General features: G+C 39.5%; 1 protein-coding gene across 2 annotated transcripts in view; it reads right to left on the reverse strand.

Moving 5' to 3' along the window:
* Window positions 1-2,310: 2,310 nt before the first annotated feature.
* Window positions 2,311-17,248, reverse strand: part of LOC128662577 (kunitz-type serine protease inhibitor 2-like) — a 69,267-nt gene continuing 54,329 nt past the window's right edge. Inside the window, exons 3-5 of one of the 2 annotated variants that reach the window (XM_053716388.1) lie at window positions 15,665-15,733; window positions 14,772-14,942; window positions 2,311-3,116 (exon numbers count right to left, since the gene is read on the reverse strand). In XM_053716388.1, the coding sequence (XP_053572363.1) occupies window positions 3,097-3,116; window positions 14,772-14,942; window positions 15,665-15,713 (240 nt within the window). In that variant the 5' untranslated portion in view covers window positions 15,714-15,733 and the 3' untranslated portion in view covers window positions 2,311-3,096. Of the gene's footprint in view, window positions 3,117-14,771; window positions 14,943-15,664; window positions 15,737-17,248 lie in introns of both variants that reach the window. The other variant, XM_053716387.1, reaches the window with a different exon arrangement.

A 17,248-nucleotide genomic window follows, 5' to 3' on the forward strand; every position in this document is an offset into this window, starting at 1 on the left:
ACAGAAGGTGAGAGTGAGACGTGTAGGAGCGGGTATGATTAGAGACAGGAGAGATGACACCAGCAGCAAGCAGTAGTGAGAGAGTGAGAGTGACAGAAGGTGAGAGTGAGACTTGTAGGAGCGGGTATGATTAGAGACAGGAGAGATGACACCAGCAGCAAGCAGTAGTGAGAGAGTGAGAGTGACAGGAGGTAAGAGTGAGACTTGTAGGAGCGGGTATGATTAGAGACAGGAGAGATGACACCAGCAGCAAGCAGTAGTGAGAGAGTGAGAGTGACAGAAGTTGAGAGTGAGACGTGTAGAAGCGGGTATGATTAGAGACAGGAGAGATGACACCAGCAGCAAGCAGTAGTGAGAGAGTGAGAGTGACAGAAGGTGAGAGTGAGACTTGTAGGAGCGGGTATGATTAGAGACAGGAGAGATGACACCAGCAGCAAGCAGTAGTGAGAGTGACAGAAGGTGAGAGTGAGATGTGTAGGAGCGGGTATGATTAGAGACAGAAGAGATGACACCAGCAGCAAGCAGTAGTGAGAGTGACAGAAAGTGAGAGTGAGACTTGTAGCAGCGGGTATGATTAGAGACAGGAGAGATGACACCAGCAGCAAGCAGTAGTGAGAGAGTGAGAGTGACAGAAGGTGAGAGTGAGACGTGTAGGAGCGGGTATGATTAGAGACATGAGAGATGACACCAGCAGCAAGCAGTAGTGAGAGAGTGAGAGTGACTGAAGGTTAGAGTGAGACGTGTAGGAGCGGGTATGATTAGAGACAGGAGAGATGACACCAGCAGCAAGCAGTAGTGAGAGAGTGAGAGTGACAGAAGGTTAGAGTGAGACGTGTAGGAGCGGGTATGATTAGAGACAGGAGAGATGACACCAGCAGCAAGCAGTAGTGAGAGAGTGAGAGTGACAGAAGGTGAGAGTGAGACGTGTAGGAGCGGGTATGATTAGAGACAGGAGAGATGACACCAGCAGCAAGCAGTAGTGAGAGAGTGAGAGTGACAGACGTTGAGAGTGAGACGTGTAGAAGCGGGTATGATTAGAGACAGGAGAGATGACACCAGCAGCAAGCAGTAGTGAGAGAGTGAGAGTGACAGAAGGTGAGATTGAGACGTGTAGGAGCGTGTATGATTAGAGACAGGAGAGATGACACCAGCAGCAAGCAGTAGTGAGAGTGAAAGACGTTGAGAGTGAGACGTGTAGGAGCGGGTATGATTAGAGACAGGAGAGATGACACCAGCAGCAAGCAGTAGTGAGAGAGTGAGAGTGACAGAAGGTGAGATTGAGACGTGTAGGAGCGTGTATGATTAGAGACAGGAGAGATGACACCAGCAGCAAGCAGTAGTGAGAGTGACAGAAGGTGAGATTGAGACGTGTAGGAGCGTGTATGATTAGAGACAGGAGAGATGACACCAGCAGCAAGCAGTAGTGAGAGAGTGAGAGTGACAGAAGGTGAGAGTGAGACTTGTAGGAGCGGGTATGATTAGAGACAGGAGAGATGACACCAGCAGCAAGCAGTAGTGAGAGAGTGAGAGTGACAGAAGGTGAGAGTGAGACTTGTAGGAGCGGGTATGATTAGAGACAGGAGAGATGACACCAGCAGCAAGCAGTAGTGAGAGAGTGAGAGTGACAGAAGGTGAGAGTGAGACTTGTAGGAGCGGGTATGATTAGACACAAAACAGCTAGTTACAAAATTTGGCCAAATGGTGATAGGCCCAGGACCAAGTCAAGGACTCTTCCTCCCTTGGTCCCTAACCTACAGTCACACAATGAGATACAGAAAAGGGTGACCCAGGCCCTTTGTGATTTTGCTAGGCACATAAAAAACACGGAAATGGACTGCACTCTCAAACTGGACTGGGTACGCATCCATGACCCTTAAAAACTCACCGCCCTGTTTGTTTACCAGCACTCACAGACAGCTGCACAGCATTCAGGGACTCAGTTTACCCCAGCCAAGCCTGGGTGCAAAACCCATGAGAAACATTACAAAACAAAAGTATTTACACAACACAGTGCAAGTTGGAAAGTTGTTTACAAATGTAAGCTCTATATGAATCATTTTGGGTTTCCTGTCATCTCATCTGCCAAATGGTCTTTTAGAGGCAGTTTCCATAGTTCTCATTTTATAGCATTTATTTCTGGCATTTAGGCACACATCTTCCCCAAAATGCATCAACCCAATCACCATTGTATGTCAGTAAAATGTCCTTATTCCTAATTAGGTTGTGAGATCTTATGTACTAATAAGATAATATAATAATAATTTCCAAAAAAGTTTACATCTACAGCTATATGAAAAAATACACAACTAATTATTTAAATAAAATGTTGATTTAAATTTATTTTAACACATAGATACAGAAACATAGTTGGGGCTGACAACAGGCAGTTTTTTTATGATTTGTCTCACAATTTCAAATTAGTTGTCATTATATAAATCCAACTGAATAGCGCAAACATTAGACACATCGGAACACGTCACATGACATTTATAACATCTTTTTAATTCATACAATAAAATTTGAAATAATTCTTGAAACTGTCAAATCAATTTGAAATGTTTTAACTTTTTACATATAGTAATATCTATACACTACTGTTTGATTTATTATGTTTGAGAAAGATTTTTTTTTTTTAACATTCTAATTTTTTTTTATTATTCCATGTAATGGTATTTCAGGGAAGGTGTATTTATCTTATATTGCTGTATGTGAATAACACATAATCTTATTATATAATTGTCACAATGTCTTCATCTTCCTGAAATCGAAATTCAAAATCAATCTCAGTTAACAGAGTGATAACAAAAATACAATAACAAATATTACAAACTTCAAATATAAACAGCTAAACATATATCATAACACATAATATGTAGAACTGCACTTTATGTGGTAAATACTCAAGGTTTCCTGAGGGTTTTGAACATTGTCATTTTGTCCTTTGTTTTCTTGGCATATGATCACATAAATCATACTTAGATATTGAATCACTTCTGCCCTAACAATTTGCAGGATATCTCTGTTTCCATGACAGACAGAATGATGCATATGCCCAATTTTTTTCATATGTAAACAGAGAATAATCATAAAATACTATCACCTTCCCGGAGATGATTCTGGAAGACAAGAGAAACATATTAAACATATTTGACTTATGCTTACTGACTTGTTTTTTGTCTAATGCAGTTGTGCGACATATTTAGTCACAAATGTGCTCAAACCAATGATGTCTTTTTTTTTTAAATTTAATTTTAACTATACAGACACCTGTGACATTAAATAAAAAGAACAGCAATGATGTTTGATAGTTTCCATTGTGACGTATAGGAGGTAAACATCAGTTCAAGTGGGAATAAAAAAAGTCCATTGTGTCCCGAGCAGGTATGTGACAGTGCAAGCAAATATTCCACAGAAACTTGTACCAATAAATGTCAGTTTCAATTGAATGATTATACATTAAAAATACAATAATAGGTAACATAAAAATTCAAGGTCCAAACAAGATAAAAAAAGTCACATTCAGTGAAACGGAATATGAATATGACACTTCAGATCAGGAGACATTACCACAGCAAGCTAGTAATTCCATATTAGTCAGGGAACCCATTTCTGTACTAAATATCCCTACACCCCTATCTTCTAGAATCCTTAGTGAACAAGAAATTTCTCTTTTGCAAAGGAGTTTAAGTTTTGCTCCCAGTTGTAATTTCAATTTGTTCTCTACTATATTGGATGTTAATAGGTTTGTTAGGGACTTAACTTTGAAGAAACATTTTTCTAAAGATTATAATGAACGTATCAATGATGATGAAAATAATGAAATTGTTTGTGTGCAGCCTATTCCCAGTTTTAATTTTAATGATTATGCTGCTATGACGGATATGCAGGAACTCATAAACAAAAATAACTGCACACAAACAACTAGATTTGGTCCCTCTGAGAGAGATATTGATATGAGTAGATTTAAAGAAAAAAAGTTATTTTTACCCTATATATAGTAGGGGTCAGAATTTGCAGGTATTCCAACAGACTCAACTCATTGAATTATACAAAAAAAAAAAAAAATTACCAACACTTATAAGGGTAATAATTTGACTACTCAGGAAAGGAAAGCAATTCAGACACTTAAAAATAATCAGAGTATTGTGATCAGGGAATCTGATAAAGGCGGTAATACGGTGGTTTTAAATAAAAATGATTATCTAACAGAAGCCACTAGGCAACTTGCTAATATCGATGTATATCAACCGCTTTCATCAGATCCCACTGACACATTCAGAAAGATATTAACAGATGTTGTTTACAAAGCCAAATTGGATGGGGTAGTTTCTGAAAAGGTGGTGGAGTATCTATTGCCTAAAAATCCTTCTGTGCCTATATTACATCACTTTCCTTAGCTGCACAAAGACCCACAACAGCCTCTGGCCGTCCAATTGTGGCAGGCATCTGTTCATTGAATGAAAGAATTTCTGATCTGGAGGATACCTTTTAGCAACCTATGAGTTGTCGACTCATTTGGTTATTTTAAGGACACTACAGCATTCATTGAACAAATTAAACATTTGACTTGGTGTGACACCTACAGATTTGTCACTTTAGATGTAACTTCCCTTTATACCTCCATTCCCCATGAGTCGGGATTGGAGGCATTACACCTTTTTCTAAGCAATCATACAACGTATGATTTTTTCATCAATCAATTTCTTTACACTGCGGTTGAGTATGTTCTTTCATATAATTTTTTTATGTTTGAGGGCAAGTATTATCTCTAGAGACGCTGGGGTGAAATTCGCACCTTCCTATGCTAATCTCTATATGGGATTCTGGGAGTGGTGCCACATCTTTGGAGACAATAATCCATTTTCGGGAGAATATTGTTTAATTTGGTAGGTACATTGACGACTTGATGTTAGTGTGGGATGGAGACCAACAATCTGTTTTTCGGTTTCTTGAGTATGCTAACTGTAACAAATTTAACCTTCAATTCACTATGACTGAGAATGTCAACAATATTAATTTTTTGGATGTCACTTTAACCTCTTGTATTGAAACACACTCCATTGAGATTTAACTCTATAGAAAAAGTACAGCAGGAAACACAATGTTGCACTCCACATCTTGTCACCACAGACACACCATTGAATCCATTCCATATGGACAATTAGTTAGAACTAAATGAAATTGCACAACAGAGCATAAATACCGATTACATGCCACATATACCAATCAGAGATTAAAAGCTTGTGGATATAATGTCAATCTTTTGAATGAAACCAAATCTAAAGTGGACACAATGAGTAGGGAGGATCTAATACATAAAGATAAGAAGAAACAATCAGAACAAAGATTAGGTGTCAAGCCAACTTTCATTACTAGTTATAGTAAGGATTACACAAAAAACATAATTTATGCTTACCTGATAAATTCCTTTCTTCTGTTGTGTGATCAGTCCACGGGTCATCATTACTTCTGGGATATAACTCCTCCCCAACAGGAAATGCAAGAGGATTCACCCAGCAGAGCTGCATATAGCTCCTCCCCTCTACGTCAGTCCCAGTCATTCGACCAAGAATCAACGAGAAAGGAGTAACCAAGGGTGAAGTGGTGACTGGAGTATAATTTAAAAGATATTTACCTGCCTTAAAAACAGGGCGGGCCGTGGACTGATCACACAACAGAAGAAAGGAATTTATCAGGTAAGCATAAATTATGTTTTCTTCTGTTATGTGTGATCAGTCCACGGGTCATCATTACTTCTGGGATACCAATACCAAAGCAAAAGTACACGGATGACGGGAGGGATAGGCAGGCTCATTATACAGAAGGAACCACTGCCTGAAAAACCTTTCTCCCAAAAATAGCCTCCGAAGAAGCAAAAGTGTCAAATTTGTAAAATTTGGAAAAAGTATGAAGCGAAGACCAAGTTGCAGCCTTGCAAATCTGTTCAACAGAGGCCTCATTCTTAAAGGCCCAAGTGGAAGCCACAGCTCTAGTGGAGTGAGCTGTAATTCTTTCAGGAGGCTGCTGTCCAGCAGTCTCATAGGCTAAACGTATTATGCTACGAAGCCAAAAAGAGAGAGAGGTAGCAGAAGCTTTTTGACCTCTCCTCTGTCCAGAATAAACGACAAACAGGGAAGAAGTTTGGCGAAAATCTTTAGTTGCCTGCAAGTAGAACTTGAGGGCACGAACTACATCCAGATTGTGTAGAAGACGTTCCTTCTTTGAAGAAGGATTTGGACACAAGGATGGAACAACAATCTCTTGATTGATATTCCTGTTAGTGACTACCTTAGGTAAGAACCCAGGTTTAGTACGCAGAACTACCTTGTCTGAGTGAAAAATCAGATAAGGAGAATCACAATGTAATGCTGATAACTCAGAGACTCTTCGAGCCGAGGAAATAGCCATTAAAAAGAGAACTTTCCAAGATAACAATTTTATATCAATGGAATGAAGGGGTTCAAACGGAACACCCTGTAAAACGCTAAGAACTAAGTTTAAACTCCATGGCGGAGCAACAGCTTTAAACACAGGCTTGATCCTAGCTAAAGCCTGACAAAAAGCCTGGACGTCTGGATTTTCTGACAGACGCCTGTGTAACAAGATGGACAGAGCTGAAATCTGTCCCTTTAATGAACTAGCTGATAAACCCTTTTCTAAACCTTCTTGTAGAAAGGACAATATTCTAGTGATCCTAACCTTACTCCAGGAGTAACGTTTGGATTCGCACCAGTATAGGTATTTACGCCATATTTTATGGTAAATCTTTCTGGTAACAGGCTTCCTAGCCTGTATCAGGGTATCAATAACCGACTCAGAAAAACCACGCTTTGATAAAATCAAGCGTTCAATTTCCAAGCAGTCAGTTTCAGAGAAGTTAGATTTTGATGTTTGAATGGACCCTGTATCAGAAGGTCCTGTCGTAGAGGTAGAGACCAAGGCGGACAGGATGACATGTCCACTAGATCTGCATACCAAGTCCTGCGTGGCCATGCAGGCGCTATTAGAATCACTGATGCTCTCTCCTGTTTGATTTTGGCAATCAATCAAGGAAGCAGCGGGAAGGGTGGAAACACATAAGCCATCCCGAAGTTCCAAGGTGCTGTCAAAGCATCTATCAGAACCGCTCCCGGATCCCTGGATCTGGACCCGTAGTGAGGAAGTTTGGCGTTCTGGCGAGACGCCATGAGATCTATCTCTGGTTTGCCCCAACGTCGAAGTATTTGGGCAAAGACCTCCGGATGAAGTTCCCACTCTCCCGGATGAAAAGTCTGGCGACTCAAGAAATCCGCCTCCCAGTTCTCCACTCCCGGGATGTGGATTGCTGACAGGTGGCAAGAGTGAGACTCTGCCCAGCGAATTATCTTTGATACTTCCATCATTGCTAGGGAGCTTCTTGTCCCTCCCTGATGGTTGATGTAAGCTACAGTCGTGATATTGTCCGACTGAAACCTGATGAACCCCCGAGTTGTTAATTGGGGCCAAGCCAGAAGGGCATTGAGAACTGCTCTCAATTCCAGAATGTTTATTGGAAGGAGAGTCTCCTCCTGATTCCATAATCCCTGAGCCTTCAGAGAATTCCAGACAGCGCCCCAACCTAGTAGGCTGGCGTCTGTTGTTACAATTGTCCAGTCTGGCCTGCTGAATGGCATCCCCCTGGACAGGTGTGGCCGATAAAGCCACCATAGAAGAGAATTTCTGGTCTCTTGATTCAGATTCAGAGTAGGGGACAAATCTGAGTAATCCCCATTCCACTGACTTAGCATGCACAATTGCAGCGGTCTGAGGTGTAGGCGTGCAAAAGGTACTATGTCCATTGCCGCTACCATTAAGCCGATCACCTCCATGCATTGAGCTACTGACGGGTGTTGAATGGAATGAAGGACACGGCATGCATCTTGAAGCTTTGTTAACCTGTCTTCTATCAGGTAAATCTTCATTTCTACAGAATCTATAAGAGTCCCCAAGAATGGAACCCTTGTGAGAGGAAAAAGAGAACTCTTCTTTTCGTTCACTTTCCATCCATGCGACCTTAGAAATGCCAGAACTAACTCTGTATGAGACTTGGCAGTTTGAAAGCTTGAAGCTTGTATTAGAATGTCGTCTAGGTACGGAGCTACCGAAATCCCTCGCGGTCTTAGTACCGCCAGAAGGGCACCCAGAACCTTTGTGAAGATTCTTGGGGCCGTAGCCAATCCGAATGGAAGAGCTACAAACTGGTAGTGCCTGTCTAGGAAGGCAAACCGTAGGTACCGGTGATGATCTTTGTGAATCGGTATGTGAAGGTAAGCATCTTTTAAATCCACTGTGGTCATGTACTGACCCTTTTGGATCATGGGTAAGATTTTCCGAATAGTTTCCATTTTGAACGATGGAACTCTTAGGAATTTGTTTAGAATCTTTAAATCTAAGATTGGCCTGAAAGTTCCCTCTTTTTTGGGAACCACAAACAGGTTTGAGTAGAACCCTTGTCCTTGTTCCGACCGCGGAACCGGATGGATCACTCCCATTAATAACAGATCTTGTACACAGCGTAGAAACGCTTCTTTCTTTATCTGGTTTGTTGACAACCTTGACAGATGAAATCTCCCTCTTGGGGGAGATAATTTGAAGTCTAGAAGGTATCCCTGAGATATGATCTCTAGCGCCCAGGGATCCTGAACATCTCTTGCCCAGGCCTGGGCGAAGAGAGAAAGTCTGCCCCCCACTAGATCCGGTCCCGGATCGGGGGCTCTCGGTTCATGCTGTCTTTGGGGCAGCAGCAGGTTTCCTGGCCTGTTTGCCCTTGTTCCAGGACTGGTTAGGCTTCCAGCCTTGCCTGTAACGAGCAACAGCTCCTTCCTGTTTTGGTGCAGTGGAGGTTGATGCTGCTCCTGTTTTGAAATTCCGAAAGGGACGAAAATTAGACTGTCTAGCCTTAGCTTTGGCTTTGTCTTGAGGTAGGGCGTGGCCCTTACCTCCTGTAATGTCAGCGATAATTTCTTTCAAACCGGGCCCAAATAAAGACTGCCCCTTGAAAGGTATATTAAGTAATTTGGACTTAGAAGTAACATCAGCTGACCAGGATTTTAGCCACAGCGCCCTACGTGCCTGTATGGCGAATCCTGAGTTCTTAGCCGTAAGTTTGGTTAAATGTACTACGGCCTCCGAAATGAATGAATTAGCTAGTTTAAGGACTCGGAGCCTGTCCATAATGTCGTCTAGCGTAGATGAACTAAGGTTCTCTTCCAGAGACTCAATCCAAAATGCTGCCGCAGCCGTAATCGGCGCGATACATGCAAGGGGTTGCAATATAAAACCTTGTTGAACAAACATTTTCTTAAGGTAACCCTCTAATTTTTTATCCATTGGATCTGAAAAAGCACAGCTATCCTCCACCGGGATAGTGGTACGCTTAGCTAAAGTAGAAACTGCTCCCTCCACCTTAGGGACCGTTTGCCATAAGTCCCGCGTGGTGGCGTCTATTGGAAACATCTTTCTAAATATTGGAGGGGGTGAGAACGGCACACCGGGTCTATCCCACTCCTTAGTAACAATTTCAGTTAATCTCTTAGGTATAGGAAAAACGTCAGTACTCGCCGGTACCGCAAAGTATTTATCCAACCTACACAGTTTCTCTGGTATTGCAACGGTGTTACAATCATTGAGAGCTGCTAAGACCTCCCCTAGTAATACACGGAGGTTCTCCAATTTAAATTTAAAATTTGAAATATCTGAATCCAATCTGTTTGGATCAGAACCGTCACCCACAGAATGAAGCTCTCCGTCCTCATGCTCTGCAAGCTGTGACGCAGTATCAGACATGGCCCTAGTATTGTCAGCGCACTCTGTTCTCACCCCAGAGTGATCACGCTTGCCTCTTAGTTCTGGTAATTTAGACAAAACTTCAGTCATAACAGTAGCCATATCATGTAATGTTATCTGTAATGGCCGCCCAGATGTACTAGGCGCCATAATATCACGCACCTCCCGGGCGGGAGATGCAGGTACTGCCGCGTGAGGCGAGTTAGTCGGCATAACTCTCCCCTCGCAGTTTGGTGAAATTTGTTCACATTGTACAGATTGACTTTTATTTAAAGTAGCATCAATACAGTTAGTACATAAATTTCTATTGGGCTCCACCTTGGCATTGGAACAAATGACACAGATATCTTCCTCTGAGTCAGACATGTTTAACACACTAGCAATAACTTGCAACCTGGTTATAATCTTTTTTAGCAAAAACGTACTGTGCCTCAAGGAGGTACTAAACGATTAAATGACAGTTGAGATAATGAACTGAAAAACAGTTATAGCATCAAACTTTAAAACAACACAACTTTTAGCAAAGGTTTGTTCCCATTAGTAAAATAACAATAATTAAATTTGACATAAAAATTACAGAGCAACGTTTTTATTCACAGTCAATATAAAATTCTCACAGCTCTGCTGAGAGAATATACCTCCCTCGAAAGAAGTTTGAAGACCCCTGAGATCTGTCAGAGATGAACCGGATCATGCAGGAAATATAAGAGTAGCTGACTGGAAATTTTTGATGCGTAGTAAAGAGCGCCAAAAACGGCCCCTCCCTCTCATACACAGCAGTGAAGAGAAACGAAACTGTCACAATTAAAAGCAAACAACTGCCAAGTGGAAAATAATGCCCAAATATTTATTCACTCAGTACCTCAGCAATGTAAACGATTCTACATTCCAGCAAAAACGTTTAACATGATAAATACTTATTAAAAGGATTAGTGACCTTTAACAAAGTAGTTCCGGTGAAATACCATCCCCAGAATACTGAAGTGTATACATACATGTCATTATAACGGTATGGCAGGATTTTCTCATCAATTCCATTCAGAAAATAAAAACTGCTACATACCTCAATGCAGATTCATCTGCCCGCTGTCCCCTGATCTGAAGCTTTTACCTCCCTCAGATGGCCGAGAACAGCAATATGATCTTAACTACTCCGGTTAAAATCATAGTAAAAAAACTCTGGTAGATTCTTCTTCAAACTCTGCCAGAGAAGTAATAACACGCTCCGGTGCTATTGTAAAATAACAAACTTTTGATTGAAGTCATAAAAACTAAGTATAATCACCATAGTCCTCTCACACATCCTATCTAGTCGTTGGGTGCAAGAGAATGACTGGGACTGACGTAGAGGGGAGGAGCTATATGCAGCTCTGCTGGGTGAATCCTCTTGCATTTCCTGTTGGGGAGGAGTTATATCCCAGAAGTAATGATGACCCGTGGACTGATCACACATAACAGAAGAAATATATGGCATTGTACGTAGCTGCTTACCAAATGCCAAACTTAAGAAGATTATTGCTGAAGGTTGCCATTTTTCTGCCTTTAGAGCAAAAACTATGAGAAGCATATTGGTTCCTTCAATGCTACCTTAGAATAATAATCAGACATGGCTCACCAGAAGAATAGGCTGCAATAAGTGCAATGGCAACACTTGTAAAACTTGCACTCACATTGAACAAGGGACCAAATTTAAATCAAGCAGTACAAACAAAGAATTTGATATACGCTTTGGAATTACATGTAACACCAACACATGTAATCTACTTATTAACGTGTCAGGGGTGCAAAAACAATACGTAGGGCGCACGAAACGTGTCCTACGAGATAGAGTATTACAACATCTGAAAGATATAGGGAGTCCTGATAGGACTCCCTATATAGCAAAATATTTTAGGCAGGAACACAATTCTAATGATTTCCTGTTGACAGTACAGAGTATTGATCATGTCCCTAGACATAGAAGAGGGGGAGATAGGGTGAGACGTTTGGACCAGAGGGAGGTGTTTTTAATCTTTAATCTTCAAACAAAACACCCCTCTGGTCTGAACTCGATCATGGATGTTGATTTGTTCTTTTGAAAATTCTGAGTTCTTTTATTTTTTACATTAAACAGGAAGTTTATATATAGTTTAATGTATGACTATAAGTCTTATCCCAGTTTCTTTTCATATATAGCAATTTCTGATTTCAAACAAGGATGCATTTATACATTTTAGTACTCTTATTTATACATATCATATGATCTTTTGGATCAAAACTTTATTGTCTTTACTTAGAGAGATATGTAACTTGAAACCCTTTTTTTAAAGGGTTAACAAAGAACAGGTGCTTGTAATTGTCAGAATACTAAGCCTTTATATAGAGCTAGTAGGTGGGAACACAGGTTATGCCAGTAAACAAGGGCTGAGACTTGTTTGGCTGTTTGTTCTAAACCTCGTTGCAGGCCTACAATTGCATTATGTATTTTTACATGTTTTTACATGTTATCTAGATGACTTTTTAAACTTTTTTTCCAATAAAGTTTGTTTTTTTAATTTTTTTCTGGCGCTGCGGGATTACAGAGTCTGTTTACTAACATAAAAAGTAGGTTTGTTCAAATATTCAAATGTATCACTGTTTATATATGGATCTCTAGGGGTTCAGAGGAACAAGGGTTGGCGGGGAGGGTGGGAATTAGGCAGCAATATGACATGATTTGGATGGGGGGGTTGGTGGAGTAGATACCTTTGTGATCTATTAGTTGAGATGTTAATTGGGTTGGTCAGTGTAATGAGCTATTAATTGGGTCGGTGTAATGACTCCAAATAGAATTTGATATCAGCAAATAGGGAGAGTTTGTTTAGCCTATAAAAACCAAAGTCTTCTAGGAGAAAGCGGCTATCTGTTTTTTGAACCCTTATTTATCGGGTTGGTAGCTAGGAAGATTTCCAAAGCTGGGTTAATATTAGTCTAGCACTATTAGCACCTAGTAATGATTGAAACGTTAGTTCAATTTATTTAGTTATTTATTTTTTTAAACAGTTTAAAGTTGTTTAAACATACATGAAACTAATATAGCAGCAAGGTTCTGCAGAGATCTGATCTCTGGTTAATTTCATAAGCGCTAATTGCTACCGTGAGCTTGTGGTAGCAATAACCAGCCACTTGTAATGGCTGGTTAATTATCAAATGGGATAATTTAGCCCTCATCTTGTTATCTAGCACTAAATGTTGCATTTAATGTTTCTTTACAAATGTATATCTAAACTAACAAGAAGCAGGTCTATCCTGAAGACATCCGGCGCGGAGCATCCTCCGATTTAAATAGCCAATAGAATTTCAGTAGCTCTCATCCTATTGGCTGATTTGAACAGCCAATAGGATTTCAGTAGCTCTCATTCTATTGGCTGATTTGAATTTCAAAAATCAAATCAGCCAATAGGAATGCAAGGGACACCATTTTGAAAAGGCTCCCTTGCATTGAAAATTCTTATGAAGAGGATGCTCCTCGCCAGATGTCTTTAGGATGGAGCCGCTCCACTGGGATGAAGATAGAAGATGCTGCCTGGATAAATGAAGACCTCGCCGCCTGTATGATGACTTCTCGCCGCCTGGATGAGGATGGACTACAGAAACTGTAAGTGGATCGTCGAGGGTTAGTGTTAGGTTTTTCAAAACTTTTTTGGGGTGGGTTTATTTTTTGGATTAGGGTTTGGGCTTGTCTTAAAAGATCTAAATGTCCTTTTAAGGGCAATACCCATACAAATGCCCTTTTCAGGGCAATGGGTAGCTTAGGTTTTTTTTTAGAGTTAGGTTTTTTATTTTTGGGGGTTGGTGGTGGGTATTACTGTTGGGGGCTCTTTGTATTTTATTTTTAGGGGAAAGAGCTGATTTCTTTAGGGCAATGCCCTACAAAAGGCCCTTTTAAGGGCTATTGGTAGTTTATTGTAGGCTAGGTTTTTTTATTTTGACAGGGCTATTAGATTAGGTGTAATTGTTTTTCATTTGTTATTTTTTGTAATTTAGTATTTTTTAATTTTTTGTAATTTAGTATTTTTAATTTTTTGTAACTGTAGATTTAATTTTTTAGTAGTGTTAGTTTTTTTAATGAGTAATTTAATTTATTTAATTGATAGTTTTTTTAAGTTTAGTATAATAGTAATGTTAGTTTAATTTATAGTTTAAACTTAGGTTTTTTAATTTCACAGGTAAGGTTTTATTTATTTTAAGATAGGAATCTTGTAATTTTAATTTAAAGTTAGGGGGTTGTTAGGTTTAGGGGTTAATAGTTGAATTTAGTTTTTTTGCGATGTGGGGGGCTGTCAGTTTAGGGATTAATAGGTTTATTTAGTGGCAGTGATGTAGAAGGCCAGAGGTTTAGGGTTTAATAACTTTATTTAGTGGCGGTGATGTCAGGGAGCAGCGGAATAGGGGTTAATATCTTTATTATAGTGTGGGCGATGTTGGGGTGCATGGGAATAGGGGTTAGTAACTTTAGTATAGTGGCCTCAATATCAGGAGCGGCAGATTAGGGGTTAATAGATTTATTTTGGTGGCGGCAGATTTGGGGTTAATAACTTTATGTAGGTGTCAGTGATGTTGGGGTCAGCAGATTAGGGGTGTTTAGACATGGGTGTTAGGTTTAAACGTAACATTTTTTTCCCCATAGACATCAATGGGGTTGTGTTACGGAGCTTTTCATTCCGCTATTGTAGGTGTTAAGTTTTTTTCTAACACTTTCTCCCCATTGATGTCTATGGGGAAAGCATGCACGAGCATGTCAAAGCAGCGCCTGTATTTTGTGCGTTATGGAGCTTAACGCAACCATATTGCACGCACAAGGCGGCTTTTCAAAAACTCGTAATGGCAGCTCTATGGAAGGTGAAATAACGCAACTTTTGTTGCGTTCGTTTCGCACCCTCTATAGCAGTACACTTGTATTATAAAGCTTGTCAGACACATTTTGCTTTACTGCTTGCTGACATCACCTGTCCTGCTGTTACATCTCCGCTCGCATTTCTTTTGAGTTTTAAATCGATTACTGTTCCCTCCGCAACCTCCATAAACAAAAGGCCGACAGTCATCAGCTTCCAGGTTGTAATACCACTGCAAGATGTATTTGGAGCAGAAACCTTCATCCATTGGGAGTATACATGGATCTGGGGGAAAAAAGACAATTTTATTTAAATTAAATTCAACTATATGAATGAAATATTTTGATGAAAAGAATGGTATGCTCTAATTTATTGAGTGTGTAGATTTTGCATTACTGACCCTAGATAGCTACAGTATATGTTTAAGTCTCACTATGAAGCAGAATATATGGAGAGTAGGGGTTTAACTAGATGTTTCTGGGCCCCTGGGCAAAGGCTGCAGTAGAACAGCCCCACCCCCATTTCACAGCACCCTTTTGGCTGTTTGCAATCAGCAAAAACTGAGCTAGCCCTACTTAGGAAAAAGTGTACTGTGAAACATCCTTCAACCTTGGTTAGTCTACACCAGAAGATATGTACTTCCTGTATAAATATGATGGCAGCAACACTGTGGTCATCATCTGTGAAGCCCTGCCACCATATTTGTAAATGCAAATCTAACTACTTCTTTACGCTGTGAGCTCTGTTCTGATGAGCCAATCGGCAGTATCACACCACAAATCACCAGCCAGGTTCTACTTAGGCAAAGCTTGATTTAGTACCTACTCATTATCTATTGTAGCAAACTCTGAGGACAACTAAATCCTTTGTTGGTATTACAGGCACATCCTTTAAAAGACAATTTAGAGCACTTTATTTTTTTAACAAACATTTTTGCACGTTTAACCCATCCCAAAGACAAACACCCAGCAGATCTGGGGTTAAGTCATTTATATCCTGACATTTACCTGGAAATATACTTTTCAGTTGTCGTTTTCTTCTTTCTGACCGTCTCATTAGCTCCTTATCATTTCCGTCTGCTGAGAAGTTTAATCACAGTTATCATAAGGGTACAGTAAATTAGACACACATTTAAATATTGAACGTTATAATTTTGTTTTCAGGCTTTTGATGTAAGTTAGTGAACAGCTGGCTAGTGTAGTGATATCAAACAATATCTACTGCAATAAAATTCTAATAGCTTCCACAATTTGTGCCAGAAAGGTCAATCATTAGTCAGACAAATCTGAGCTGTGTTGATTGAATAGAGTGAAGATCTGTGAATGTTTAGTGTATAATTTATTTGTCGGGCTTTGTGCACTTTTTTATTGCATGGTTTATATACTTATGGCTGCTGTTTGCTCAGCCAGGGACTTTGTTTTGTATTATGATACAAATGCCATGAATTTTAATTTTTCTAATTGCTATTTAAAGGCACAAAACAATATTTGAAATATGCAGCAGTTAAGTTGAAATACAGTTACAAAGATATTTACATTATAGAATGCAACAAATTTTTCTCTTAAGATACTGATGTTATATCCCTTAACCCCTTAAGGACCACAGCACTTTTCCATTTTCTGTCCGTTTGGGACCAAGGCAATTTTTACATTTCTGCAGTGTTTGTGTTTAGCTGTAATTTTCCTCTTACTCATTTACTGTACCCACACATATTATATACCGTTTTTCTCGCCATTAAATGGACTTTCTAAAGATACCATTATTTTCATCATATCTTATAATTTACTATAAAAAATAATTATAAAATATGAGGAAAAAATGGAAAAAAACACACTTTTTCTAATTTTGAACCCCAAAATCTGTTACACATCTACAACCACCAAAAAACACCCATGCTAAATAGTTTCTAAATTTTGTCCTGAGTTTAGAAATACCCAATGTTTACATGTTCTTTGCTTTTTTTGCAAGTTATAGGGAAATAAATACAAGTAGCACTTTGCTATTTCCAAACCACTTTTTTTCAAAATTAGCGCTACTTACATTGGGACACTGATATCTTTCAGGAATCCCTGAATATCCCTTGACATGTATATATTTTTTTTAGAAGACATCCCAAAGTATTGATCTAGGCCCATTTTGGTATATTTCATGCCACCATTTCACTACCAAATTGTTTCACAAACTTTAGGTTTCTCACTGAAATTATTTACAAACAACTTGTGCAATTATGGCATAAATGGTCGTAAATGCTTCTCTGGGATCCCCTTTGTTCAGAAATAGCAGACATATATGGCTTTGGCATTGCTTTTTGGTATTTAGAAGGCCGCTAAATGCCACTGCGCACCAAACGTGTATTATGCCCAGCATTGAAGGGGTTAATTAGGGAGCTTGTGGGGAGCTTGTAGGGTTAATTTTAGCTTTAGTATAATGTAGTAGACAACCCAAAGTATTGATCTAGGCCTATTTTGGTATATTTCATGCCACCATTTCACCACCAAATGCAAACAAATAAAAATAAAGCATTACATTTTTCCCAATTTTAGGTTTCTCACTGAAATAATTTACAAACAGCTTGTGTAATTATGGCATAA

Source organism: Bombina bombina, chromosome 6, assembly GCF_027579735.1.
Source record: "Bombina bombina isolate aBomBom1 chromosome 6, aBomBom1.pri, whole genome shotgun sequence".
Lineage (NCBI taxonomy): Eukaryota > Metazoa > Chordata > Amphibia > Anura > Bombinatoridae > Bombina > Bombina bombina.